Source organism: Corticium candelabrum, chromosome 6 (assembly GCF_963422355.1).
Source record: "Corticium candelabrum chromosome 6, ooCorCand1.1, whole genome shotgun sequence".
Classification (NCBI taxonomy): Eukaryota; Metazoa; Porifera; class Homoscleromorpha; order Homosclerophorida; family Plakinidae; genus Corticium; species Corticium candelabrum.
In genome coordinates, this window is record NC_085090.1 from 5,144,284 (window position 1) to 5,170,890 (window position 26,607).

The window sequence follows — 26,607 nt, forward strand, 5'->3', positions numbered from 1 at the left end:
TCGTCTGTTGAGTATATTGCTAACTGCATGACTTCGAGTGTCACACGCGACGTTCACCGAAATGGCTAAAAGTACGACTATTCTATACCACGTTAGTAACACGTCCTGGGCCGCTCTTTGGGTCCTACAGGCTAACGCACGCCAGACGCCGTGTAACAGGGGGCTGCGGTTTAATTAATTAATTAATTAATTTTTTAATTAATTAATTAACTAATTATGTCTCGGAGTCTACTGCGATCAAGATATCGATCGATTAACGTGGGCGTACTACAAGCTCTAGCTCTAAGTAGAGATAGCCCCTCACCTTGAACTAGTAATTCCGACATCATATCTAGAGACCAAACAGCAGTAGAACAAATGAAAACTAACGCGGCGCAAAATATCGTAATTTGCGTCTCTACTAGCCTCATACAAGGTCCTTTGTCAGTTTGCCGACAGAGGAGCAGGCCACTGACCAATCTGAATTCAATACCATGGCAGAGAGGACTACAGCCAGCAGCTCAACCAATTGTTTCTATCCGAGAGGCGAGCGACCAACAGTCTATCGAGAATATCTACTAGATCCTGACAACATGCCGAAAAGAGTGCGATCCAAATTGCGTAGACACCTTTTGGGTAACAACAGAGAAAGCTGCAACTGGGCACAAACAATAACAGACGGCGATCAAGAACTGGAGCTTGACACTAGGAGTGCTGAAGAACTAGATTTTTCACACCCATATACAAGAGAGCAGGATGAGTGGTTTCAAAGTACATTCTATAATAATCCAGAATAATCCATATATCCTCTTGCTTGCATCTGGACTTGCTAACTGGCTAACTTGCTAACGCAATAGTCTAGTGTAAATGTACAAATGTGCAGATGCATATGTTAAATGCAACCATTCTCTCATTATTCCCTAACAAATTTACAAAATTCAATTTCAATTCGTGTTTTCAATATATTCTAATATATCAATATATATACTACATTCTGTAAAATTGTAAGGCAGCATACGTTTAGGTAACTGCAGTAACCTACAGTTCAAAATTGATAAGAACCAACTTATATTCAGACAGACAAATGAGTGCACCAAATCCATATCACATTCTAAAAACAAACACCAATACATTAAACACAAAAAAAATTTCAACATAAACCCCTGTTCCATTTACTTACAGATATGATTGATCATCAGAGCACAGTCATTTCAGATGACGACTTGTCAGACACAACTGATCAAGTTGATATGAAAACTAACTCTGAAGGTAGTTGCAACCTAAATATTGTAAAAGAACTTGTAAAAGAACCACTATCAAGTATTATAAGCAGACAGTTACATGCAAGTGCGTGCACGCGTGCGCGCGCGCGCGCACACACACACACACACACACACACACACACGGATGGAAGGACAGACAGACAGACAGTCAGACAGACAGACAGACAAACAGACAGACAGACACACTCTCTCACACACACACACACACACACACAAACACACACACACACACACACACACACACACACACACACACACACACACACACACTTCACTTCATTTCACGCTGCATTCATTCCAATGAGAAACAATGCAGGCCAAGGTCACCATAGGCTATATCGAAGGAGTGGATGTTCTCTGACAGCAAAAACGCTCATGGTTGTGGAGGCCTTGTTGGTGGAATGTTTGGTGACAGTACTGGCATTGACTAGTCAGGGACTGACCATGTTTCTGTCTCTGGTGGTTTACAAGGCCGGCATGATTTACGGCAGTAAATCCACAACCATCAAAGCTGCAGTGTAAAGCAAACTCTGATGTTGTTTGCCTTGCTTTGCGGCGACGTTTCTGCTCATCCTTGCGGTATTTTTCTTGTTCTTCCTTCTTGAAATTTACTTCCTGTGTGGCAGCCCAGAGCTGATTCCTCCACTCATTCCTATCTTCTGCTAGTATCCTCCAAACCCCATCAAGATTGCAATTCCTTAAATCCCTCAGTACCAAATCGTTCCATCTCATTCTCTGGCCTCCGACTGAACGTCTACCTTGGGGTGCTGCACACACCAAAAGCTTCCTTGGTAGACAACACTGATCCATGCGCAAGATGTGACCCAATAACCAAAGACGTCTCTGTGTAGCATGGTGGAGATTCTTTGTAGGCTGGCTATCTTTCTGATGGAGGTGTCTCTCTTGCCGTCCCATAGGGACACTCCATGGAGCGGAGGCTTCTCATCACAAACCTCTGTAAGCGACGTATCTGCGGCTCCAGAAGTACTGCTGTTTCCAAACCATATAAAAGGGTGGAAAGAACTACAGAGACAAAGATGTTCAGCTTGGTACTAGACTTGGTCTTCCTCTGGTGCCAAAGGATGCGGTTAAGTGACCCATATGACTGAGATGCTTTGGTTGTCCGTGTTGATATCTCAACATCCATGAAGCAATTATTAGAAAGATAACTTCCAAGGTACTGAAAAGAGGTACCACCTCAATTGGATCACAATCAGGATGTAAAGTAATGGGAGATAAAGAATGGGCATCAGCTCCAGGTAGGACAGTTAGAAGCTTGGTCTTCTTGTAATTGATGGTAAGCCCCATGTGATGGCAAGACAAATCCAGAGAATTCAGCAAGGAGGATAGACTTTCATAAGACTCAGATATCAATGTCATATCATCAGCATATTCAAGGTCTGACACTGACACCTCTGATGTAAGCTTCTTCCTGTTTCCTACCAGGTCAGCATCCAGAAGATATGACAAGCACACACCTACATCTGGTTGGTGATCAGTAATGACAAGTCAAATCACAGAGTCAAAGTAGAGGTTGAATAAGGTTGGAGCAAATACACAACCCTGTTTGACACCACTAGAAACACACACACACACACACACACACACACACACACACACACACACACACACACACACACACACACACACACACACACACACACACACACACACACACACACACACACACACACACACACACACACACACACACACACACACACACACACACACACACACACACAATGCTTGCTTACATGTAAAGTACATATTACCAGTCTGATGCTTGAAAATGCATAAACCAGGTTTGTTTTTAGTAGATCAAGAAGATGATGATCAAGACCACAATGATGAAGAAGCAGATGAAGATGATAATGAAAACAACATTCATGCTAGTGACATGAATTTTTTGAATTTTGAAACAGACAGCATGGACTCCGAGGCAAACGAATTAATGAGAGCATTTATTCTGAGTGCCAGATGACAGTTGGATCAAGTGCACTGCTAATGATGTTGTTTGTGCTCAAACACAAGCTGACTACAAAAGCTGCATCTGACTTAGTACATCTGGTAGTTGCTCATTTCCTGTGAAACACAAAGGATTCACCTCTTTGTACAGGTTTCTATAATACACATGGTACAAACCTTTCAAGATGCATCAATGCAATTGGTCTTCTTCAGAGTAGAGAAGTTTATCAGTTCAGTAACTAAGAAACCAAAAACCAAGTCTGTCAAGTTCTGTTCACGTTGTCACGAAGTATTAAAGAACGATACAGGCCCATGCACAAATCCAACTTGCATAGTAGTGACACCACCTGTGCACCAGTTTATGACAGTTCAAATAACAGATACTCTCCGTCAACTATTTACAGGTATACGCCATCTTCATGCCAACTATAAATATAATTTCTATTAAATTTTAATTATGACATTTCTTGGTTAGAAAAGTCTTTTTGTGACCAACTGGCCACCACCTATGCAAGAAGAGGTCAATTCCCAGATAGCTGAGATGTGACATCAGGTTCAATTTATCGTCAGCTATCAAAGTTCGATCCATACTTTTCTACTCCATGGAACATCACTCTAACACTAAATACAGATGGAGTTAGTGTTTTTAAGTCATCACCTCAATCTCTTTGGCCAGTGTATCTAACCGTAAATGAGTTGCCACCACATTCAAGACAAGTGCAGATACACCTTTCAGACCTCAACACTAACGTAATTCATTTGGTCTTCTAGATTTTCCATCAAGAACACTTTGATATGCGGTTTGTGGTACTTACCTGTAAAGCCGTCAATGCACCTGTTTCTAAAGCCAATGCTTGAAGAATTAGTTCATCTTGAAAACACAGGTGGCACATGTGAATTGCATGGTTAAAAATCTTCTCGTTTCTGTAACATGTGATTATTCAGGCGAATACTTTGACACTCCATATGGGAAGAAACTATGTCTAGTAAAGCTCATATTGATATCTTGCAATTTACCAGCAAAAGCTTTCATTTTCAACATAAAGCAATACAATGGAGAAATGTCCTGCCTTTACTGCCTGCAATCAGGAACTACAAACCCAACAAACCATCTACACAGATATTGACCCTACAATAACATAATCTGTTTACGAAACAACAAAGAGTTTCGCCAACATGCAAAGAAAGCCTATGAAGACAAACAACCAGTATGTTGATTGCTAACTAAAAATAAAATATATAATAAAAGTACCATTGTTCTGTATATTAGAGTCAAGGAATAAAGGGTGTGTGCGCATTGGCAAGAATTCAGTCACTGGACTTAGTAAAGTCTTGCTCCATAGACTGGATGCACTGTGTGCTTTTAGGTGTGATGTGCACTGTTTGGTTTGTGGCTATCTAAGCAAAATGGAATTTTGAGTTAACAAGTCAAATTCTGTCATATTGATGTTATATCAGTTGCTATAGCCATGTGATAAACTGTTTTAGATAGCATTAGTAGATAGCCGTTTGCTGTCTATTTCAATGCCAGACTTCATCAACAGACTACCAAGATCTATAAAAGACTGGACAAACCGAAAAGATAACCGTGTTCAAAATCATGTAATCAGTTGACTTTGACAGGTGCTATCGATAATTTCAGCTAGTGAATTCCGATCGTTTCTCCTTTACTATGGTCTACCCGTTATGAGAGGTGTTTTAAATCAAGACCTCTATGTTCATTTTGCATTGTTAGTGTCAGCAATCCACCAGTTGTTCATGACTAGCATTACACCATCATATGTCGAACAAGCATTTAAACATTTGGACATTTTTTGCAATCAATTTGGAATACTCTATGGTAGGATAACAATCATTAGTTTATACATCCAAAAGTTGATCTAACTATGTAGCTCTTTCACGGCAGGAATCGTCAACAATGAATATCTACCTTCTCCGACACCTACCACAATGTGCCCATGAATGGGGTCCACTCTGGGGATATTCCCTATTTTGGTTTAAAAATTTGAATCGAATGATGCGACAATTAGTACATGGTACACAATATGTATGCAGTCAAGTAAGAATTGATTGTTATGACACAATATACTGCATTCTACATTTTATGCATATCCAGATTACAAATGCTATTGCTCTAATGAAAACGGTGCCAAAGTTATTGCCAACGAACTGGCTTAACAAATTCCCACCAGTAGCTATAGCAATTACAAAAAACTTTGGCTTGATAAAGCCCATGACCAGGTAAGAATAACTGGACGTCCTTGTTGTCAGTCCTTCTCAAAATTAGATTCTCTCTACTAAGAAGTGTGTTGGTCTATCCCAACAGGGTGATTGCAGACATAGACTCCATTAAACCAAAAAGTGCTGCAAGGAAAATGACAACGAGTAATACCATACAAGTGCAACTCGATGCAGCAATCAGAAAATTGGGAATGGAATCAGAGGTACACACCACATCTACTGTCAGAAGCTATTATGCTCAAATCAGTATACACAACACAATCTACTCTGCCAAAAGTTATTGAAAAGCAAAAGAAGCTGTCACAGTGTCAAAATCACCAACAGCTGCTATAATTATGGAACAGTTTTAGACTTCATTGAGCAGCAGGGAACAGTATTCGCCATACTTAGACTATTTGAGAAGCTACGTTGGCCATCTCATACTGCCACATGCTCCGAATCACTGGATGACCTAGTGGGTGACCACCTATTTCCAGTCAAAATAAGAGATGATCACCTAGTAGTTCCTGCAGCAGATATTATACAAAAAGTAATTCTTTTACAAAATTTAATGGTTGGATCTGACTTGACATATATATATATATATATATATATATATATATATATATATATATATATATATATATCAGTTCCTCCTAACCAGATTGAACATGACTGACAGTATACTTAATTGAAATCACACACACTGTTACCTTGCAAGGTGATGATGTACGTCCTAATAAAATTAGGATTAGAATTTCGCCTACTTTTACAAAGTGTAAACATGATTTTTCTGCACTTCCTCTAGTTTCAATTGCCTAGAAGTTTGAAAGTGAATAAAAAGTGAGTGTTACAAATATGTTCAAAGCTGTAAAATAGAATGCAAAAACGTGCATGAACAACATTAGCATTTGTAAAAATATCGAATAAATAATTAGTTAATTAACCATATTAATTAATTAACAAGCCGGCAGTCACATGCTCAGCAGTCGTATGACCAAACAATTCTCAATATCACATATCAGATTCTGTTAATTTTAACTATCAAACAAGCGAAGTTTGCTTCATATTAGATTTTACGTCCTGTAAATTGATCGAGTTACAAGTACTCTAGATGCGTGTGCTCAAGATTCCCATTACGCGCCATAGATTCACTTACCAGTTAGTATAGAGTAATCAAATACTTTTTACGCTCATCAACAACTGTTGAAAGACCGATAGACGTTTGTAAGTATCGAAATTCAACTGACCGTTGTCGTTATCCGGGCACTACTAAACCTTGAGTTTCTGAACACCACAGCGCTCAACACTATACTAGTATTTGGCCCGCTCTCGCTATCCCAGGATATTCTCGGGATCAAAGCCTTCGAATGCTTTCCGATTTAATTCCGATTGAGTTCCGATTAAATTCCAATCATCCCATTGCTATTCCGATCTATCCCGACGCCGTTCCGACGTGACTCCGAGGAAATTTTTGTCATGGGATGCAGACTGACATGTAATGTAAGCAGGCATACAGACAGTTTGACTTACCTGCTCAAATACTGACTCTGACAGTGACTCTTCATAACTACGAGTAGGCGTGGCTGTGATTTACATTCGTGTGATTAATTGTGATCAAATGCTTTGTGTTCATGGAATTACTGCTGCTCAGTCACAGCTATGACGTCACTATTGCTTGAGCGGCTTCAAGCCTTCCCGCCGAATCTTTGCTTGCTTGGCGCAGCCTCTGGTGCCACTTGTGGCGCCATAGCGCCAGTTGGCCGATCTTTGATTTTGGTTGACTATATCCGGGTTCTATAAAATACAGTTACATACGAGAAACGGATCGACCACGTCCTGGGCCGCCCGGTGGGTCCTACAAGCTAACGCACGCCAGACGCCGTGTAACACGGGGCTGCGGTTTAATTAATTAATTATTCATTAACTAACTATGTCTCGGAGTCTACTTACCGTGTTACCGTGCGCTAGTAACCTATTCTATTCATTAGGCCTTATGCGCATTGGTAAAATTTAAATCAATGCCTACTATAAAAAGTTGCGGTGGGACCAAAAATGCGTTAGCGTCTCATTTTCGCGTGTCACATTGCGTGTACATGCAAACATGGGAACGGATGCAAACTCGCAATAGCTGAACTTGTGTGCACGACAATGCAGCTATCTACTTGCTGGACCAACGACGGATAAGGCCTAGATTCGTAGTCAACAGCAAATACAGTCGTGGGGGAGCGCTAATAGTCACGAATGTTTTTGTTCAGGTTGCTCTGCGTTGGACCTAGTACTTTTGCAGATTAAGACAAACAGATAGAGCAATAGTTAGTATCCAATTATCTTGTAAGACCAATGGATCAGCCACTGGAACCACTGTTACCATTTATATATTGTTGTTGATTTAAATCTTATGAATGCTTAAAAGTCCTATTCGAACTGACCATATTCAACAATCTGTTATCTAGACATTACCTCATGTGCCAGTAATAGCCACGAAGTTCAATGGTCGAGTAATCACGTCATTCAACACTTCCCTTGACATCAGAAACTGACCAATCGCATTTTAAAAACATAACCACTTGATTGGCTTGCCGTCCAGAGTTTATGATAAACAAGTTACCATTTCGATAGCTATCAAGCAGCACCGACTCCACGCACGACAGTCATGCAAGGAAACTTGCGCATGCACAGTGTCTGTATATTGTTCTGTCTCTACCCATTGTCAGCAGCAAGACTCAACGATATAGGTAAGACGTAGAATTACTGCGTGGTCTCTATCTAGTCTAAGCTTGTAGCAGTCATCTTCATCTCACTGTCGCTAGAGAATAATAATTGTTAGCTAGCTGCGTGACTAGATTTTGTCGCTACGTGGCGTAGTATACAAACGATCGACTACAACACGTTGCTGTAGTCGTGACCAAGCCTCTCCAGTGACATACCACATCCTGTGAATCAAGCTACAGTCTACAGGATGTCACATGCATGGCTTGCTAGCCTCTCCCACCTCTAATCATATGCTGCATCTCCCGTGCAATTATGCCAACACCTCTCATCTTTAGTAGCTACTTGTCTCCACCTCCGGTATTGTTCTTGTCAACACCTTGCAGCTTGCGTGCGTCATGTAAACATCACCCGACACAGGAAATGCTGTGGCGGATTTATTGGGGTTTCGACAAGTTCCGGGAAAGCGGCTTCTTGCCAATAATTATATTAACCGCCATGCTGAAACTCCTCCTATTTTTACTACACCTGCAAGTTTCTTGCTTTCTTCTCTTCTCCCAATCTTTCCTCCCATCACGTGAAGAAAGCAGTCTGGAATACCGAGGCTATAGGACTGCAGTGCCTTCCCATTGCATGGGGTTTGCTATCTACTGTATTCTACCAACTCTTCAGCTGCCTAGACAGGTCGTGAACATGCTTGCATGTAATCTACTTATCCTAGAATTGTGTTCGCTCTAGTTTCAGTCGATGGTCTGTATAGTACGTAGCATACGGGTGGCATGTGCAGTTTGGGTATGTCAATATGTCAAAGCAAATAACTATTGAGGCATTGACTCCTAGACTGGCCAAGCAAAGCTAGGTCTAGTGATTCTGGTTATAAGACGTAGATATGCAGCGGCTTGGCTGTCCTAGATGTAGTTTACATACGTTACCAGCTCGTCCACACATACTTTTCCATAGCGCGTGGCAGTGTCCTATTGAGCTAACCAATGCAAACCGCCAAGGACGCTTTCGGCGCTACAATAATTATTTGAGTGCCAACCATTTCAAAATTTGGTACCCTGAATTAAAACCTCATAGCTGTTTTTTGAAAACAAGAGTGTCAACACAGATGAATTTAGTTATTATTATACCGGACCAATATTGTTGGTGGATTGTTTAGTATCGCTTAGTGTTTCTGTTTTAGTTATAGTCAAACAACCCGGTCAGAGTTATGTCAATAAAACTTTAGACTCGCTTCTTCCTTTCGTTTACGAAATCTTCACTTCAGAAAGTTCTCACAAGTCTCAGCAGCACGGTCCTCCATCAGTCAACACGTATGATGTTGGAGAGAAAGGTTAGTGTTGGTACACCATTACGTGACACAGATTAACTATCTAAAACATTTGACTACACACACACACACACACACACACACACACACACACACACACACACACACACACAGGGGAGAGGAGGGGGAGAGAGGGGGGAGAGAGAGGGAGGAAGAGAGACGGAGGAAGGGAGAGAGACGGAGGGAGGGAGAGAGAGAGAGAGAGAGAGAGAGAGAGAGAGAGAGAGAGGGAGGGAGGGAGGGAGGGAGGGAGGGAGGGAGGGAGGGAGGGAGGGAGGGAGGGAGGGAGGGAGGGAGGGAGGGAGGGAGGGAGGGAGGGAGGGAGGGAGGGAGGGAGGGAGGGAGGGAGACAGGCACACAGACAGGCACACATACAGGCACACAGACACGCACACAGACACACACACACACACACACACACACACACACACACACACACACACACACACACACATGAGCAATTATACAAATACATGACTCGCTATGCAGTACCTTTAGATTAAAACTTTTTGGTTATGCTTTGTTATTAGATTGTAAATCTGTCAGTCATCAGTCTTCTCTACACATGACGTCCAAGTGCTTGCCTCCTAGCCAACAACATCTAACTCTACCTGTGATATCAGTATTGAATTCTCAAAACGCTACAGTAGAGTATCTCAGTCTTGCTCCATCACCACACAACGTCATACAAATGGTCAGACAAATTGCAAATGAAAGTGGGTGGAGCTCGATTGCATACATAAGTGATGAACGTTGGGGTAATTGATATCTAGAAGTAATAAAAATGTAAATATGCACTAGAATATTTAAATTTTAGATATTCAGCTACTGAATGGTTTGGCACATGCAAACAGCAGTGTAAAAGTAAGCACAATAATCCAACAAACAAAAAACTTGAATTTCAAGAAAGAAGCTTCTCGCATATTGTCTTTATCTATCGATGCGGTGGTTGTTCACTGTCAAAACGCAAGATGTTTTAATGCTGCAAAAGAGGTAATTGTAGTAATAAGCTAAGTAAATAACTTTTAACTAACCACGTTATACTTGGTCTGTTATGTATAGATCTACATGCTTGTGTCTACTCGATCTGCTGCTCCATGGTTGTTTACAAACGGTTTCTACCAACATGTACGACCTCCGCTTTTATATTGAGTATCAGATTGTGATTCTGTTGTACAATTGATATCCATCAGATTTTTGCCAGTGACCTGCAGTCAAGGACTAGTGGTGACATGATGACTCGTGCGTTGTTGTTGGGAATTGAGAGAACTGTATTAAGATCGCACACAACTGCAGCTTTAATGAATTTTCAGGACTTACCGACCGCTAAACCAAGCAAGGTTTGTAATAATAATCTCTTTCGATTTGGTAATCATTAGTAGGCAGGAAATTCTACGTATTTGATTTAATTGACAAATACTAACAATGACAGACGCGTTTAGCATAATATTTGTAGGTACGCACACACACACACACACACACACACACACACACACACACACACACACACACACACACACACACACACACACACACACACACACACACACACTTGCGTACACGTATACTGTTGAAGACAGATACGGTAACGCGCAACTAATTAGAAGTGAGTCACTGACAAAGTTATATACGCAGGCAAATAGAAATAAGATAGTGTCTATCTTTAACTCTTGCCCTGTAGTCTTTTCATCAACAAGATTCTTGTTTCATGCTGCAGAGTGATCTCTTCGACCTGTATGATGGCATAATAGTTATGGCACATTTGTTACACTCGATAGAGTTCAGAGAAGTCTCAATGCGTCAACGTGTCAACATGGTAAGAAAATGCCCTAATCAATCAAAAATTAATTTTTCTGTGACTGGGTTGCAATTTTGATTAGCTAAACATCAGAGGTGCATCGGGACCGGTGCAATTTGAAACGTCTAGCGGTGGAAGGATTGGTGGTGTTTACGAAGTCGTCTGTATGAATCCGTTTACTTACTCCGTATTATCGGTACGTTGTTGTTTTGAGATTCATGCTTAGCGTACAAAATCGGTGTGTGTGTGTGTGTGTGTGTGTGTGTGTGTGTGTGTGTGTGTGTGTGTGTGTGTGTGTGTGTGTTTGTGTGTGTGTTTCTGTTTATTTCTCTCAATGTTCTTCGATCTGTCCGTTTGTCTGTCTGTCTGTCTGTCAAAGAACATTTATTGTAAACATGAACGTCAATACGAAAAACGCTCTAACACTAGCTAACAGTCCAAGATAAACGACCGTAGTGGTCATAGAAGAATAGCCCTAAAACAACCACTTGGTAATTGGAGCTATCACCGTGTCAATCGTTTTTGCTAAAACACTACTGATCTTTACACATTATTGCTCTCTGTGGTTTTTAGATTGGAACATATGATCTCAATCATTCTGAATGGCTGCACAAACTTCCATCTCTGCTGCCTCTTCGTCAACCCACGAGACATAGAAGAGAAGCAACAGAAACAATTAAAAATTCATCATGTCCTCCAGTATCAGACAATACTAGGCATTTTCGAGTGACAACCGTACCAGTAGGTGCATGCACGTGTCAAAAACTATTATAATTATTCTGATCTATCGTGTTGATTGCTAACAATCTAACCAAGACAAACAGACATACAGATAGACAGACTAACAGACTGACAAACAGACAGACTAACAGACAGACTAACAGACGGACGGACTTACGGACAGACAAACAGACAATTATTCGTATGTCAAAACAAATCGTTTCATGCATAGACAGAAAGTCAAAAAATAGGCAGACATAGTTTGCAATAAAAATTTCAATTCATGCAGGCACCGCCATTTATTATGGAAGATGTCAACGGTACGTCGGGTGAAACGCGCAATGGCATATTTTATGGCTTTCTGGTGGACATGATGGAACTGCTGGCTGCCTCTCATATGCTAAACTTCAGCTACACAATGACTGAAGTTTCAGACGGTTTCTACGGCTCAATAGATCCCGAAACAAACAACCTAACAGGAATGGTTGAAACACTCGTAAACTGTGTAAGAGATAAAGCATTCGATATAATTATTGTCTGCCAATACAGTTACAATTCTCTCGCACAAAGTATATGTGCTTTGTGAGTAGAACAAGTTGAGTGTTTTCTTCTTTTGTAGCATGCCGATCTTGCAGTGGCTGCTTTTACCATCACGGCACTGAGAGAGACATATATCAGCTTTACTAAACCTTTCATGAACAGTGGTTTTGTAATGCTTGCTACAAAGTCGACTCCAACTGAAAGCGGTTTGTGGTCATTTTTGGATCCATTCGACTTCTGGATATGGATATGCATTCTGATTTCGTTCCTTGTTTGTGGTACTTGCCTCGTTGTTCTTCATCGGGTGAGTCCTTATGGGAGGCGAACAGTCGATCATCCCGAAGATCTACCGTACACGTTCAAGCTACATAACAGTGTGTGGTACTTTTACTCGACTTTCATGCAGCAGGGACCAGAGGCTGCAGCCTTCTTGTCTGGAAAAGTCTTACTGGCCGGTTGGTTCTTCTTCTGTCTCATTGTAGTTTCAACGTATACAGCAAACCTGGCAGCTTTCCTCACCGTCAAGAGCTCCCCCAACATCATAGAATCTGTAGACGAACTATCCAAGCAAGAGCAGGTCAAGTATGGCGTGGCAAAGCATACGGCCGTTAGTGAGTTTTTCAATTTGTCAACCATTGAAACATATCATCGCATGTACGAATATATGAGAAGAACAGATGGTGTCGTGATGAATACAACCCAAGATGGAATCAATCGCGTGAAAAACGGCATACCGGGGGAATACATTTTTATAGGGAACAAGCCTCTTCTTGATTATACTTCAAGCCAGGAACCGTGCACATCAAAAGTAGTAGGAGACACATTCAACCGCGGTAGCTTGGGAATAGCGATGCCAAAAGGCATGCCATACCTTAAAGACTTTTCTATAGCGATCCTCAAGCTGAAAGACATGGGAAAACTAGAGGAACTAGAGCGAAAGTGGTTGAAGAGTGGGCCCTGTTCGCAACAGAGTGATGATGATGAATCGGACAATCAAGCAGCTAGAATACTACAAATGTCTGGAGTGTTTCTTCTCCTTGTTATTGCTATCTTGCTATCGCTAGTGGTCGCGATCGTAGAACGATACGTGTGGAAATATAAAACAACAAAACGACAACGACTGGGATCGGAAATCGTAATGGAGGTACAGGGCATGCAGATTGTACTGATTGAATGTTGACATTAAATTTTGTATAGTAATGCTTATTGTGTGTATGTAGAATAGACACGTCAGGGATCCAAATCCTTCTCAAAACAATATAAGAGTAAACGGAAATCAAACGGTACAGTGAAAAATTTAGCCGGTTCAAGGCAAGAATAATATAATTACTATTGTCTCTCAATTTTACAATAGTTTACGGATTTGTAGTTGGTTTTGATATATTTATTAGCTGTTATAATGCCAGTAGAATTTTAACGATAGTCGTGGTTTGAATATAAACATGCAGTAGAGAAACATAACTAAATACCAAACAAACATGTTTCTGTTGTTCAATTAGATTCCGTTACTACTGTAGAACAGAAAACGACAAGCACAAACGGCACGTACCACATGCATATATATGCAAGATCTTCCATTTTTGGCGGTAAATACACTGCTTAATTAACCTTTTTTGGTTGTTACCTGTCTGTTTCGCATTCACATCCAAATGTCGGGCGCACCGTGCAATTTTTATCATTATATCATTAATCTTGTAATGCGCAAGCGTAACGCAAACAGACCACAATGATTACCTTTAGTAAGTCTTCTTTCGTGACCGTTGTTTACGTTCATGGCGTATTGTGTGCTCTCATCGACTACAGGAGCTACTGTAAGTAGTTCTCTTGATGTCGTGCTTTGGTCTAATGAGTATATTGCTGACTGAATGACTTCGAGTGTCACGAAAATGGTACAAAGGCGCTTTACTGTACATAAAATAAATAAATAAATTTGACAAACTGTGGTATACCTATATACTGGTCTCATGCATACTCGTCATGATTATTCATTGAGCATGCATGCACTGCGTTCAACGTTGTAAGATGCAAAACGCGTAGATCTGTTGTTTCTCACACTTAAGATCAGTTGTTTTACTTCATGGCTCGTCATATAGGTCAAACTGTTACAAGTATAGGCGAGTATAGAGTCATCATTCTCTTGATCAGTGGCTTGTGGCCTCATCCGGGTATAGCGCTAGATATCTGACCCACGCGTGTTATGACGTCAACTTTTCCCGGTGGCCAAATTAATTAATGAGAGATTCTATATTGATGCCCCTGAAAAATCCGTCAAAACGCCAAAATAGATTTCTCTCCAATAGTTTATCTTATACTGTATAGCAATGCTGCCTCTTGACTTAACTAATTAATTGCTATATTTACGATGCCTTGTGGTCATTGAGTATATAGACACAATTCGCGGTAATTGTTGGTAAACAAAATAAATTTTTATGAGCCCGTTGTGCAATAGATAATTACTCGATACGACTCTGCTGAAATACTGCTCTCTTGGCGCGCTCGCCTTGGACCACGCACACCCTCTTAGGCCCGACACTTTTGAACTGCTTTCTTTATACGGGCTTGTTGTTACGCCCACTTCCAGTAATTTTTTACCGGTCACACGCAACTACAAACGTGCTTCATCTTTCGCTCTGCTTTCAGTTCTTTCTCTCTATAATTGCATGAAATTTAACTGCGACGCGGCAGCGATGGATGACAAGGAATTGGAGCATGTCACGTCAGATGAGGACGTAGTATTCGTCTTGAAAAGGGAGAGACCAACCACGTGGAGGATTCTCAATCTTATGTCCTTACTGAACTGGAGCGCAATTCCTCTCGACATTGTACGTGTCGCGTACGGCAGGTACTACGACGAACCGCTTGAAGGCAAATCTCGACTATTATTTGAACAGCGTCTCTTGAGCTTTGCCAATCTAACTGCTCCTGTGTTGAGATACAATTTCTTGAGCAAAGTTTGCGACATCAACGTAGCGGTTCAGCGGATACTTATCGACGAAATGAGAGCCGACAACACCATTGAGACTCACATCGAGTGTCTAGCATTTATTCTCAACGATTACTTACCTCATAATCGTTGTGACGTAAAGCTAAAACTGAAGAGTTATAGAGTTATGAGTCTAATGCCGCACATATATCAACTCTGTGAAAATACTATCAATGCGGCTTGCAGTTATCAGCCGGAGACTTGGCTTCTACTATGCATTGCCAACTGTTTTGCATTGGAAACTGACGACGTCGTCAGAGCAAAGGCAATTGTCGACTTTAGACTCGAATTACTTGAGTCAACTCTTCAATGTCAGACGTGGAGCAAGAAGTTCAATAGTAAATATACACGATCTCTTTGTTTATCAATTTACACATTGTGCATGCCATTTTTTGTTACTATTTGTCTCTACTGCAGGTTTGATTTGTAAAGGTGACGTTGATTTGCTCGATTTCAATCCGACGCTAGCACTCGCAAGCTTTCGGGAGTCGTTGGATATTTTGTCATTTGATAGAGACCGTTACTCGTCCATGAAAAGAAGAGCAATAGGTAAAACAAACTTGCAGTGACTGCAAGCATGTTTGACTATAAGAAAGCTAACGTTTCGCAAGGCATAACACTTTTGCTCATATAAAGCGCAACATTTAATTAAATAATTAATAATTAATTAATATGTATATATATATATATTAATTTATAGTTAATTAATATATAGCTTTGCTTTCCCTTGTTACTCTGAGGTGTACGTCTTGCAAGGTTTAGCGTCAACTAATGTATTAGCAAGATCTGCTAACAGACGTTTAAATGTTGAACTTTTCATCACGTACTGTGCAATTTCGATTTTGTACACAATAAAATCGAATGGGCTGTCAAGTCACTTAATTGATACACTGATCTGTGAATTAGACGTATAGCAACAAGACAACCGAGCTTATACAATGCACTATACAGTATACAGTCAACACTAAAATCATAAACTGTGCAGACTATGTACGAATATCGATGTACAGTATTACAGATTCTATTGTTGACTGTTGCTTTCTGGTTTCGTACAGTTCTTGACAGAATAGCGTCGTGTCACTTTGCGATGCGTGAAGGTAAAGAATGTGAATACTTCCAGAAGCAAGCTTTACAGTTAGACGAGAAAGAAGCAACGTCGGCAGTTACCTTAGCAAAAGGTAAGTAGGTGTACACTACAGTACCGCTCTAAGTGTCAATCAATGCATGTTTAATAAGTGTCTGTCTTCCTGCCTGTCTGTCTGTTTGTCAGTCTGTCTGCTTGTCTTCTTGTCTGTTTGTTTGTTTGTCTGTCTGTCTGTCTGTCTGTCCGTCTTATTTCACTATTGAACACAAAAAGCAAAATTTTACAAGAACACTATAGGTAAAACTGCTAAGCTAAATGTCCATCTACTGAGACATACAGATTGAATACTACTAAAATTCTAATAAATGATGTTCTGAATGTCTCTGTCTGTCTGCCTGCCTGTCTGTCTGCTTGCCTGTCTGCCTTTCTGTCTGCCTGCCTGCTGCTTATCTTGTCGGTCTGTCTATCTGTCTGTCTGTTGGTCTGTTGGTCTGTCTGTCTGTCTGTCTGTCTGTCTGTCTGTCTACTTGTCTGTCTACTTGTCTGTCTGTTTGAATGTCTATTTGTCTGTCTGTCTGCCTGCCTGCCTGCCTGCCTGCCTGCCTGCCTGCCTGTTTGTCTGTCTGTCTGTCTGTCTGTCTGTCTGTCTGTCTGTCTGTCTGTCTGTCCATTCATTTTGCTGTCTATTTTTGTCTGTCTGTCTGTCTGTCTGTCTGTCTGCTTGCCTGCCAACTGCTTATCTTGTCGGTCTGTCTATCTGTCTGTCTGTCTGTCTGTCTGTCTGTCTATATGTCTGTCTATTTGTCTGTCTATTTGTCTGTGTATTTGTCTATCTGTCTGTCTGTCTGTCTGTCTGTCTGCTTATATTCTTGTCTGTTTGTTTGTTTGTCTGTCTGTCTGACTGTCTGTCTGTTTGTCTGTCTGTCTGTCAGTCTGTCTGCTTGTCTTCTTGTCTGTTTGCTTGTTTGTCTGTGTATCTGTCCGTCTGCCTGTCTGTCTGCCTGCCTGCTGCTTATCTTGTCGGTTTGCCTATCTGTCTGTCTGTCGGTCTGTCTATCTGTCTGTCTATCTGTCTGTCTATCTGTCTGTCTATTTGTCTGTCTGTCTGTCTGTCTGTCTGTCTATATGTCTGTCTATTTGTCTGTCTATTTGTCTGTGTATTTGTCTATCTGTCTGTCTGTCTGTCTGTCTGTCAGTCTGTCTGCTTGTCTTCTTGTCTGTTTGCTTGTTTGTCTGTGTATCTGTCCGTCTGCCTGTCTGTCTGCCTGCCTGCTGCTTATCTTGTCGGTTTGTCTATCTGTCTGTCTGTCGGTCTGTCTGTCTATCTGTCTGTCTATCTGTCTGTCTATCTGTCTGTCTATTTGTCTGTCTGTCTGTCTGTATGTATGTGTGTATGTATGTGTGTATGTATGTATGTTCAATTTGTATGCATGAATACTTTAAACCGCATGGCTTCAAATACAAACATGTATTAACTTTATATTATAATAATAGCACTCAACAATCTGGGTGTTGCGTATCTATTTTCTGGAAAGTACGAAGATTCAGTGGCAACTCTAAAAGCAGCAATAAAATCCGTACCAAAACACACGTGGACAAAACACAGTCTAGTACTCTCAACTGGTACACGTACAGCAAGCACAGTATACGTAGCGTTAATAAAATATGTCTGTACATCTAATTATGTCGGTCAGTTCTCCTCAATCTTGGTCGTGCCTACACCGAAACCGGAGGTTTCTTCAACGGAGTTGTCCTCATGAGAAAGGCCGTCAGAACCAGACGTCCTTGCTACCCAAATCGCCATATACAAGTAGCCATAGGTAAGTCATGCATATCGTGCTAATATTCATAACTAAACTAATTTTTTGGGTTGTCAGCGCTGTGCAGCTTGGCCGAGGTCTATTGCCGTTCGCGCAGCGTCGACGGCTACCCGTTTGCCCGACAGGCACACCGAATAGTCAAAAAGTTACTCGACCGATTTCATCCGGACAGAGCCTGGTGTAATAAATTGATATCAATACCGTATGTTTTTGTTAATTAATTAAACGCCACTCTTAATTAAACGCCACCGCCCTCGTTTAAATGCCTTAGCTGTGACTACGTGCAGATAAAGTATAAACGCCGCCCTTGTTTATACGCTGTAGTTGAGAGTACAGATAAAATGTAAACGCCGCTCTCGAATAAACGCTGCAGCTAAGAGTACAAATAAAATATAGACGAGGTCCTCAATAAAATACCTCCTCGTTTAACCCTTACGGTAAACGTCGCCGCTGAGAGTAAAGATAAATATAAACGTCGCCCTTGAATAAACGTCGCAGCTAAAAGTACAAATATAAACGCCGTCCTTGAATAAACGTGCCTTGTTTAACCCTTACTGTAAACGTAGCAGCTGAGAGTACAGATAAAAATATAAACGCCGCAGCTAAGAATACAAATAAAATATAAATGCCGTCCTCGAATAAACGCCCACTTGTTCAACCCTTACTGTAAACGTAGCAGCTAAGAGTACAGGTAAAATATGAATGCCGCCCTCGAATAAACGCCGCATTTTAACAAATGCTATATATAGCACGGACAGAGAGCGTTTAACAAATAAATGCCTCTTTGCTACTTAAAAATAAACGCCGCGGCGTTTAATTGATGAAATACGGTAAGACTTTTGTTTTATTTCCGATGTTAATTAAGTTTATTCCATATATGCATGCAGACATGAACGTGTTGGGAAGATGTTGTGAAGTCCGAGAAGAATACGACAGAGCTCAGGCGTATTACAAACGCGCTTGTACTGCCATGCTTCCGCCCTCTACGTCCACGAGTGTCTCTGTTGCTTCGTCACTAGGCCTTGCATCGAGTTTGTGACTGAACTCTTGACTTGTCTGTCGAGCGACAGTTATAATATATCGAGCTTGCGTCTCCAGGTTATTCCTACCTTTCCGGAATTTATGACAGTAGAGAGGATACACTGAATGCTATTAACTACTGCTCCAGTGCTCTGAAACTCGAGCAGGAAGTCTTGCCAGGCGAAGACATTATCATTGGTACAGGTCGGTCAACATGCATGCAATTGTATTGGAAAAGGTTTCAATGCAATTTGAAGACTAACAAATTATGTTTCAGAGCTTCTTCGTCTGGGAATGCTCAACAAAAACTTTCAGGATTATTCGAAGTCGTACAGCTGTTTGAAATTAGCTTGGGAAATTGTGCAGCAAGCCAATCCGAGAAGCCACCTTGTCGTTTTGTGTATAGACAATGAGTGCGTTTTGTACGTCTAGTGAAATATTGTGACTGTGCAGGTCTTAGTCATCTTATTGAGCTTTTCGACAAATTGCGTGACTCTGCGCGAGCAAAGAAATTTCGTTCCAAACACGAGAGATTGATAGACGAGATGCGCGTCGCTAGGAGCGACAATATCGAAAGAGGTTGAATTCAATTTTGTATTCTTACGATTTTGCTTGCTCTGATTGTTTCACGTGTTATAGCGACAGAGATGAACAAACGTTTCCATCAACGAGAGTGGGAAACTGCACTTTAATAACCTACAAATAAGTCTAGACTAAGACACGACAGTTGCAAGTAAGAGACTGTAGGGGTAGGAGAGCACGCTATAGACGTGTATGATGTATCAACATCTTGAATTCTCTTTGAATTACGTAACATCGTTTTCAAATTGCACGGTTATGCACTGCAATGCCAAATTAGATTCGACAGTAAACCCACCCCGAAGTGTATGTATGCTCGAGTGCCTAGCCGGTCGTCTCCCACTCAAGAGATCTTTCTCCTCTTAGAGGGACCCACGGCTGGACACTCGAGCGGAAACGCGGAGGTACTGTATACCAGATAGTGTAGTGTCGCAATCCACGTGCCGCCGTGGCAAACATTGTGCCGACGAGACGGCATACCAACTGTTGTGTTGATCGAATGCGAGAATACAATTGGTAGCAGCTGTGTGATAGACAGGATGAGCAGAAGTGCACGTGGTACCGACATTTGACTTCCTAGACATGTATAATGACTGTTAGGGCGTGGGAGTAGGTGGTTTGTCAACTATCTTTGCATGTACACCGGTGTATGAAGCAAGCAAACTAGACCTGCATAAAATGTTGGCACCTTTCTCCTTTCAAGGACTTATACCATACAGGCTAGCAATTGCCTTGTCATTCAAGGTGCGTTCGCTCTTCTAAGATCTTCATTGTAAAGAAAAGAAAAGCGTTGTATTTATCCGGTATAAAATGTAGAAAAGCGTTGTATTTATTCGGTATAGCTTAGTTCCTCTCTGCGCCGAGAGTCGGCTATACAAGTAGAGTAAGTTACGCACACTATGAACATGTCAGCGTCTGCGCCGCTCGCACGACGCTTGCCTGTCGTATCCGGAAGAGACCCAGCTTCCGATGACATCACGTGCTCAGTTTCAACCAATCGATAGTCAGTCAGAGCGACAGGACGTATCCGGGATATTCTATTTGTTCACATATGGCATCGATGGAATTTTTTATTGGGTGTGTGCTTGGTTTTCCCTGCCTTTAGTAAGTCCAGTCAAAGTTCTACAAGGACCTAAAAATGAAAGAAAACGCTTGAGACTACGCCGCAGCAGCAACAAAAGCAAGACGTCGTCGTCAATGTCTGTCGCAAGTACACACTTGGTTACTTTGCAGCGCCGTGTAGGTTGCATTGTGTGTATGGTGTACAGCGCCAGAGTTTTTGCTAAAGCTCGTGTGAGCGTTCTTTTCAGCTTCCAGGACGCTGTGCCACCGTCGTACTGTACACCGGACTTATAAAACTAAAATTTAATCAACGAATGACTTATTCGGTTGGTGCATGATTGCATTATTGTTGTTATTAAGCTAGAGTGTAGTTAGTTAAAATGCATCGGATCTATATCTAGAGTATGATCTATTCAAATACTCCACTTCATTCAGTTTAAAGTCTCAGTGAGAGAATATTCGACCTGAAGACTTCAAAGTTGGAAGTATTCGCAGTTACGTCGCGTCGTTAGTCTTTATCGTATGCCTAGACGTATAGTGATATAGCTGAACCTCCGTGAGTCCTCCAAGCAAAATTTAGAACGCAATCTCACCCGAAGCGGAAACCGTCTAGATACTAGTACAGTACTACCGGTACATTACACTAGCTATAAGCCGGTGTTACTGCATGTGTATATATAGCTCTTCGATAAATGCAGGTCTGCATGCCTTACCAGTCCATGGACTGTACTGATGGTTGAGATACGTATATATGCTGAGAGGTCACGCTTGCGCCTATAGAAAGTGCATTATTGAAAGTGTCATAATGCCGCAATCTTGAAAACAGGGCGTTACTTTAATCTAATTCTGACCGGTACAATGTAATCTAAAGTCTCTCGAGAAACTGAGAACTTTCGGCTTCTAGATAATCACAATTGCTCCGAGTAGCTTCTATAGATTGGGGCCAGCCGCTCAATGAGTTATCCTCTATAGAAGGCCACCGTCATACAAGTTGAAGGACTCGCGTGATCCCGTCAGTCCGCATGCTCAATATATTTGTATTGAGCAACACCAACGGTCTGCTACAACAGCAAAGTTACGAAGTATCGGTTTCGTAGCTATCTGTTATAATCATAGCGGTTTGGCATGCAATCAGGAAACATCGAAGTTTTATCTATATCTGCAAATGAGCTTTTGATTTACGCTTAGCGTGCGCTAAATGTAATCGCCTATCTCGTTGCATCAGTGTTACTGTGTATAAGCCAGTGTACAATGCGCATGCGTTACACCGGATATGAACTTTTCCGTCCCTTACAATCTGACGATGACGCGCGATATCGAGGCGGTCACACATAATTCGACGCGTTGTAGGCAATATTTCACTTTGCAGAAACGACGTCGACGAGTCGGACGAGCTTTGAAAGAATGAAGTCATTCCATCACCACTTGGTAACAATTCTGACCTTGGCCACGCTGTACACATGTGTGCAGTCGTCTAGGGAAAAGGAGCACGTCCCAAAGGTCACTTTGCCACCATGTACCGACTCGCTGTGCATCACTCCGTGCGGTAAGTCTTATCATGGCAGCGTAAAGCTTTCATAAAATCGGTATGACGGCGTCTTTCGATCTTGCAGGATTTAGCGAAATCGATTCCTTTTCACTCAACGTGTCGGGCATTCCCGTCGACAAGCTTGCGAATTCCATACACTTGAAGGTGACGGCTAGACCAAGTGAGTGAAACAGTCGACGTCGATGTTGCTCTTGAATGTAAGAAATTTGGCGTAGTCTACCGGAACTCAGTCAACTAGCCTTTCAGTAATTTGCATCAAATGTGATTTAGAGGCGCCACAGGCGGAGGACACACTCATACACCATTTTATTCGATTTCAGTAACTTTGCTAGAGTCGAAAGCAAAAACTCTAAACTTAGGGCAAGAGGTCGAGTCTACCTAGATGTGAAGGAGCCAAAGATGGATCAAGCGAATTTGGATAGAAAGCGGACCTTTACAGCTAAGCGGGCGGTTCGTCCGACCCCCTACGTCCCAGCCTAGCGACAGAAGTAAACTTATGACCACCATCTCTCACTTTGAAAGTAGATTATCGATGAATCTGTATGCGTGGGAACGAATGAGGCCTTTCCTGAGGCACGCCACATGGACCTACTGTATGCCGTCTACTACATGCTCAATCTCCGGAGCCCATTCCTACTGTGTGTGTGTGTGTGTGTGTGTGTGTGTGTGTGTGTGTGTGTGTGTGTGTGTGTGTGTGTGTGTGTGTGTGTGTGTGTGTGTGTGTGTGTGTGTGTGTGTGTGTGTGTGTGTGTGTGTGTGTGTGTGTGTGTGTGTGTGTGTGTGTGTGTAGTCCGGTCCTCACAGTCACATCCATAGACTTGTGACAAGCCAAGTTTAGCTAATGACGTATCAGTGGAACACGTAACAACTCTGCTATGGCCTTTCCTTTGATCCTCAATTTATTGGGCCATGCAGTGACGTCTCTAGGGGTAGCCATAGCCCTAAAAACTTTCAAGTTTTCCGACAGTATGTATACACTATAAGCACTACGACCAGCAACTGAACAAAGCGCAATACACACAGTGAAAGTTATCGCGCAATGCATGACCAAGCAGTTCGAATCACTCCGGACCAGAGATGATTTCTATACCGATTTCAGTGTGACAGTTGATCGACTTCCTGTTTTAGTGAAACTCATAACGAGTCTCAAGTTTCGTTTGGAAAACATCGAAATCGATACTATTTTGGGATACGAGCACTTGAACAATAACGAAATGGATTTCTGTCAGAATCAGGTGAAAAGAAAGGCGGAAATACAATGTCCAATTAAGCCTAACCGTGAGTAGTCTACACTAGACAACTTTTATTAACGCGATTAATTAATTAATTGCGACATATGTAGAGCTTATCGTTTACGAAACGGCTAGACAAATTGGATGGTTGAAGAACATGCTAAAGGTATACGCATGCGCAGCATTGCTTGTATATAATTTAGTGTTTGATCGTTATTGATAGCAACTAATCTGTTAGTAATTAATTTTTTTGTATTGTGAGATGCAGCCCTCCAATACGATAGTCTATCGTATTGTGAGATGCACCCTTCCCTACAATGCAATAGTCTATCGTATTGTGAGATGCATCCCTACCATACAATAGTCTATTGTATTGTGAGATGCATCCCTACAATACAATAGTCTATCGTATTGTGAAATGCATCCCTACCATACAATAGTCTATTCTATTGTAAGATGCTTCCCTCCAATACAATAGTCTGGTGAGATGCATCCCTCCACTACATAGTCTAGTGTACTGTGATATGCATCTCTCAATACAATAGTTTAGTGTATTGTGAGATGCATCCCTCCAATACAATAATCTATTGTATTGTGAGATGCATCCCTACAATACAACAGTCTATCGTATTGTGAGATGCATCTTTACCATACAATAGTCTATTGTATTGTGAGATGCATCCCTACAATACAACAGTCTATCGTATTGTGAGATGCATCCCTACCATACAATAGTCTAGTGTTAGCCTCGCAAGCCAGGCTCTTCCGCGCAGTCGCTGAGCTAACCGCACGTGAATCACACGAGGAGGAGGAGCTTTTACCGGAATTGCTCCAGCGCGAGAAGAGCCTGGTCGCTTTCGAGAACGTCATAGTGACGTGGGACCCCCGATCCGGTTTCATAGCTTGATAAAGCTAATTCTATTAGGTAAGCGTGTAGGTATGAAAGTTGAGAACACGCGACATCGCTTCACACACTTGCTTGTTTTGCACGAAGTACGTAGTTGACATCATCGTTCGCTTCTAGTACGTATGCAGACAGCTCAGCCATGTAATATTCTGCAGTGTCACGACTCCTTTTCAGCATTCAGTTTCGCCAACAGCACACCGCCGAATCTAGATCTGCAGTGCGGTAGTTTGAGAAATGAAGTCATTGTACGCGGTTAGTGTATATATGTAGCAATCAGAGTCCGTGCATTGAAACAAGTCGTACGTAGTACACGTGCAACTACGAGTCAACTCTACACTTCCTGAACATGGTAGGTCCACTGCACTGCTGTTTTCCCATGCCTAGATGTTTCCAGTTCACCGTGAGGAGAGCCAATATCGTACAAAAGTGCTGCTTGCTGAGTCGAAAGTACCGTCACATAGACTGCGTTAGCAATACACGCCAATCTGATCATGACGTGGAGAGGAAAACAAGCTCTAGGCCACTGTTTTCATGAACTATTGAGTGAAACTGGGCCGGCAGTTCTCACACCATTTCCCCCACAGACTATAGATGTCAGAGTAGACGCGCAAGAGTGGTGAACAGTTCTACGTCGGTTTCAATTCGCGCAAACCTGCAGATGAGTTTAGTAGAAAGAAACATTGCTGGAGAGTGTAGGTTCAGCGGACCAGTCCCATATAGGCCATTCCTACGCTCATTATTCACCAGCACTTTGTCCATCAACAGCTTCACTGGATTTCGTGTTCACGCGCTCTGCGCGGAGGGCTACCTCTCTGCTTCATGTATCAGCGCAATTACGTTAACAAGCTCTTTAGGAAATCGAATTAGCCTTATACAAACTATGAAACCGGATCCAGGGTCTTACGTCACTATGACGTTCTGGAAAGCGACCAGGCTCTTCTCGCGCTGGAGCAATTCCGGTAAAAGCTCCTCCTCCTCGTGTGATTCACGTGCGGTTAGCTCAGCGACTGCGCGGAAAAGCCTGGCTTGCGAGGCTAGTCTAGTGTATTGTGAGATGCTTCCCTCCAATACAATAGATTAGTGAGATGCATCCCTCCACTACATAGTCTAGTGTATTGTGAAATGCATCCCTCCAATACAATAGTCTAGTGTATTGTGAGATGCATCTCTCCAATACCTAGTTTAGTGCTTGAGAGATGCATCCCTCCAATACGTCTATTGTATTGTGGGATGCATCCCTCCAATATAAAGTCTAGTGTATTGTGAGATGCATTCCACCAGTCTAGATCCACCGTCATGAGTGTCTTCCATAGAGATTTGCGTCGCTAGATGCGGTGAGCTATTCATACAGTGAGTCTCACAAATTCAAGTAATTTGAACCACAAATATTTTGTCTATGAAAGGAAGACTAGGTATAGCAATCTATCAATGCGGAAAACTATGCCTTGCATAAAGTTGTTCTAATTAAGTTAATTAATTAATTAATATTTACAAAACTTGCTGAACAAGATGCCCTCCAGTTACTGTAGCACTTACATGTAGCCATTCATTTTCTAGTTAATTAATTAATTAATTGTTTTTCATGCCTCGGGTAATATCAGAGAAATATTAATCAAGAGCTGTTGCAGGGAGGGAGCGTGACCATAAAAGCCATTGATCAGGATGGAGTCGTTCTCGCCTGCGTCGACGTCACAATCAGCATTTTCACGAATAAGTGACCTCGACTGTGTCGGTTCGGTACAGTACGCTTGGCGCATCAATAGCTGACTGTCAAGTGCAGCACTGGCATGTGACAAGAATACGTTTACAATGCATTGC

The 26,607-nt window shown here is 41.8% G+C and overlaps 4 protein-coding genes and 2 long non-coding RNA genes across 6 annotated transcripts; 4 read left to right on the forward strand and 2 right to left on the reverse strand.

The window, feature by feature from the left end:
* Positions 1-891: 891 nt before the first annotated feature.
* LOC134181470 (uncharacterized) lies at positions 892-3,340 on the reverse strand. Its single transcript, XR_009970160.1, has 3 exons — positions 3,020-3,340; positions 1,160-1,259; positions 892-1,090 (listed from the first exon to the last, which is right to left on the reverse strand). It is a non-coding gene; the product is annotated as an uncharacterized LOC134181470 (long non-coding RNA).
* A 66-nt stretch (positions 3,341-3,406) lies between these two features.
* LOC134181471 (uncharacterized) lies at positions 3,407-6,735 on the reverse strand. The gene is made up of 3 exons (XR_009970161.1): positions 6,610-6,735; positions 6,164-6,268; positions 3,407-3,469 (listed from the first exon to the last, which is right to left on the reverse strand). It is a non-coding gene; the product is annotated as an uncharacterized LOC134181471 (long non-coding RNA).
* A 2,206-nt stretch (positions 6,736-8,941) lies between these two features.
* LOC134180822 (uncharacterized) lies at positions 8,942-12,067 on the forward strand. The gene is made up of 9 exons (XM_062648008.1): positions 8,942-8,954; positions 9,349-9,498; positions 10,026-10,253; positions 10,313-10,488; positions 10,558-10,623; positions 10,689-10,835; positions 11,213-11,311; positions 11,376-11,489; positions 11,867-12,067. The coding sequence occupies exons 1-9, from the start codon at positions 8,942-8,944 to the stop codon at positions 12,065-12,067; spliced, it is 1,194 nt and encodes a 397-aa protein (XP_062503992.1).
* A 290-nt stretch (positions 12,068-12,357) lies between these two features.
* On the forward strand, positions 12,358-14,020 carry LOC134181319 (glutamate receptor 3-like). Its single transcript, XM_062648575.1, has 3 exons — positions 12,358-12,518; positions 12,633-13,697; positions 13,774-14,020. The coding sequence occupies exons 1-3, from the start codon at positions 12,384-12,386 to the stop codon at positions 13,843-13,845; spliced, it is 1,272 nt and encodes a 423-aa protein (XP_062504559.1). The 5' UTR covers positions 12,358-12,383; the 3' UTR covers positions 13,846-14,020.
* Positions 14,021-19,410: 5,390 nt separating this feature from the next.
* Positions 19,411-20,284, forward strand: LOC134180823 (uncharacterized). The gene is made up of 5 exons (XM_062648009.1): positions 19,411-19,471; positions 19,539-19,664; positions 19,738-19,860; positions 19,914-20,039; positions 20,100-20,284. Exons 1-5 carry the CDS (start codon positions 19,411-19,413, stop codon positions 20,150-20,152), a joined length of 489 nt encoding a protein of 162 aa, XP_062503993.1. The 3' UTR covers positions 20,153-20,284.
* Positions 20,285-22,454: 2,170 nt separating this feature from the next.
* On the forward strand, positions 22,455-26,555 carry LOC134181176 (uncharacterized). The gene is made up of 5 exons (XM_062648395.1): positions 22,455-22,647; positions 22,715-22,810; positions 23,779-23,928; positions 23,993-24,048; positions 26,418-26,555. Exons 1-5 carry the CDS (start codon positions 22,506-22,508, stop codon positions 26,505-26,507), a joined length of 534 nt encoding a protein of 177 aa, XP_062504379.1. The 5' UTR covers positions 22,455-22,505; the 3' UTR covers positions 26,508-26,555.
* Positions 26,556-26,607: the final 52 nt, after the last annotated feature.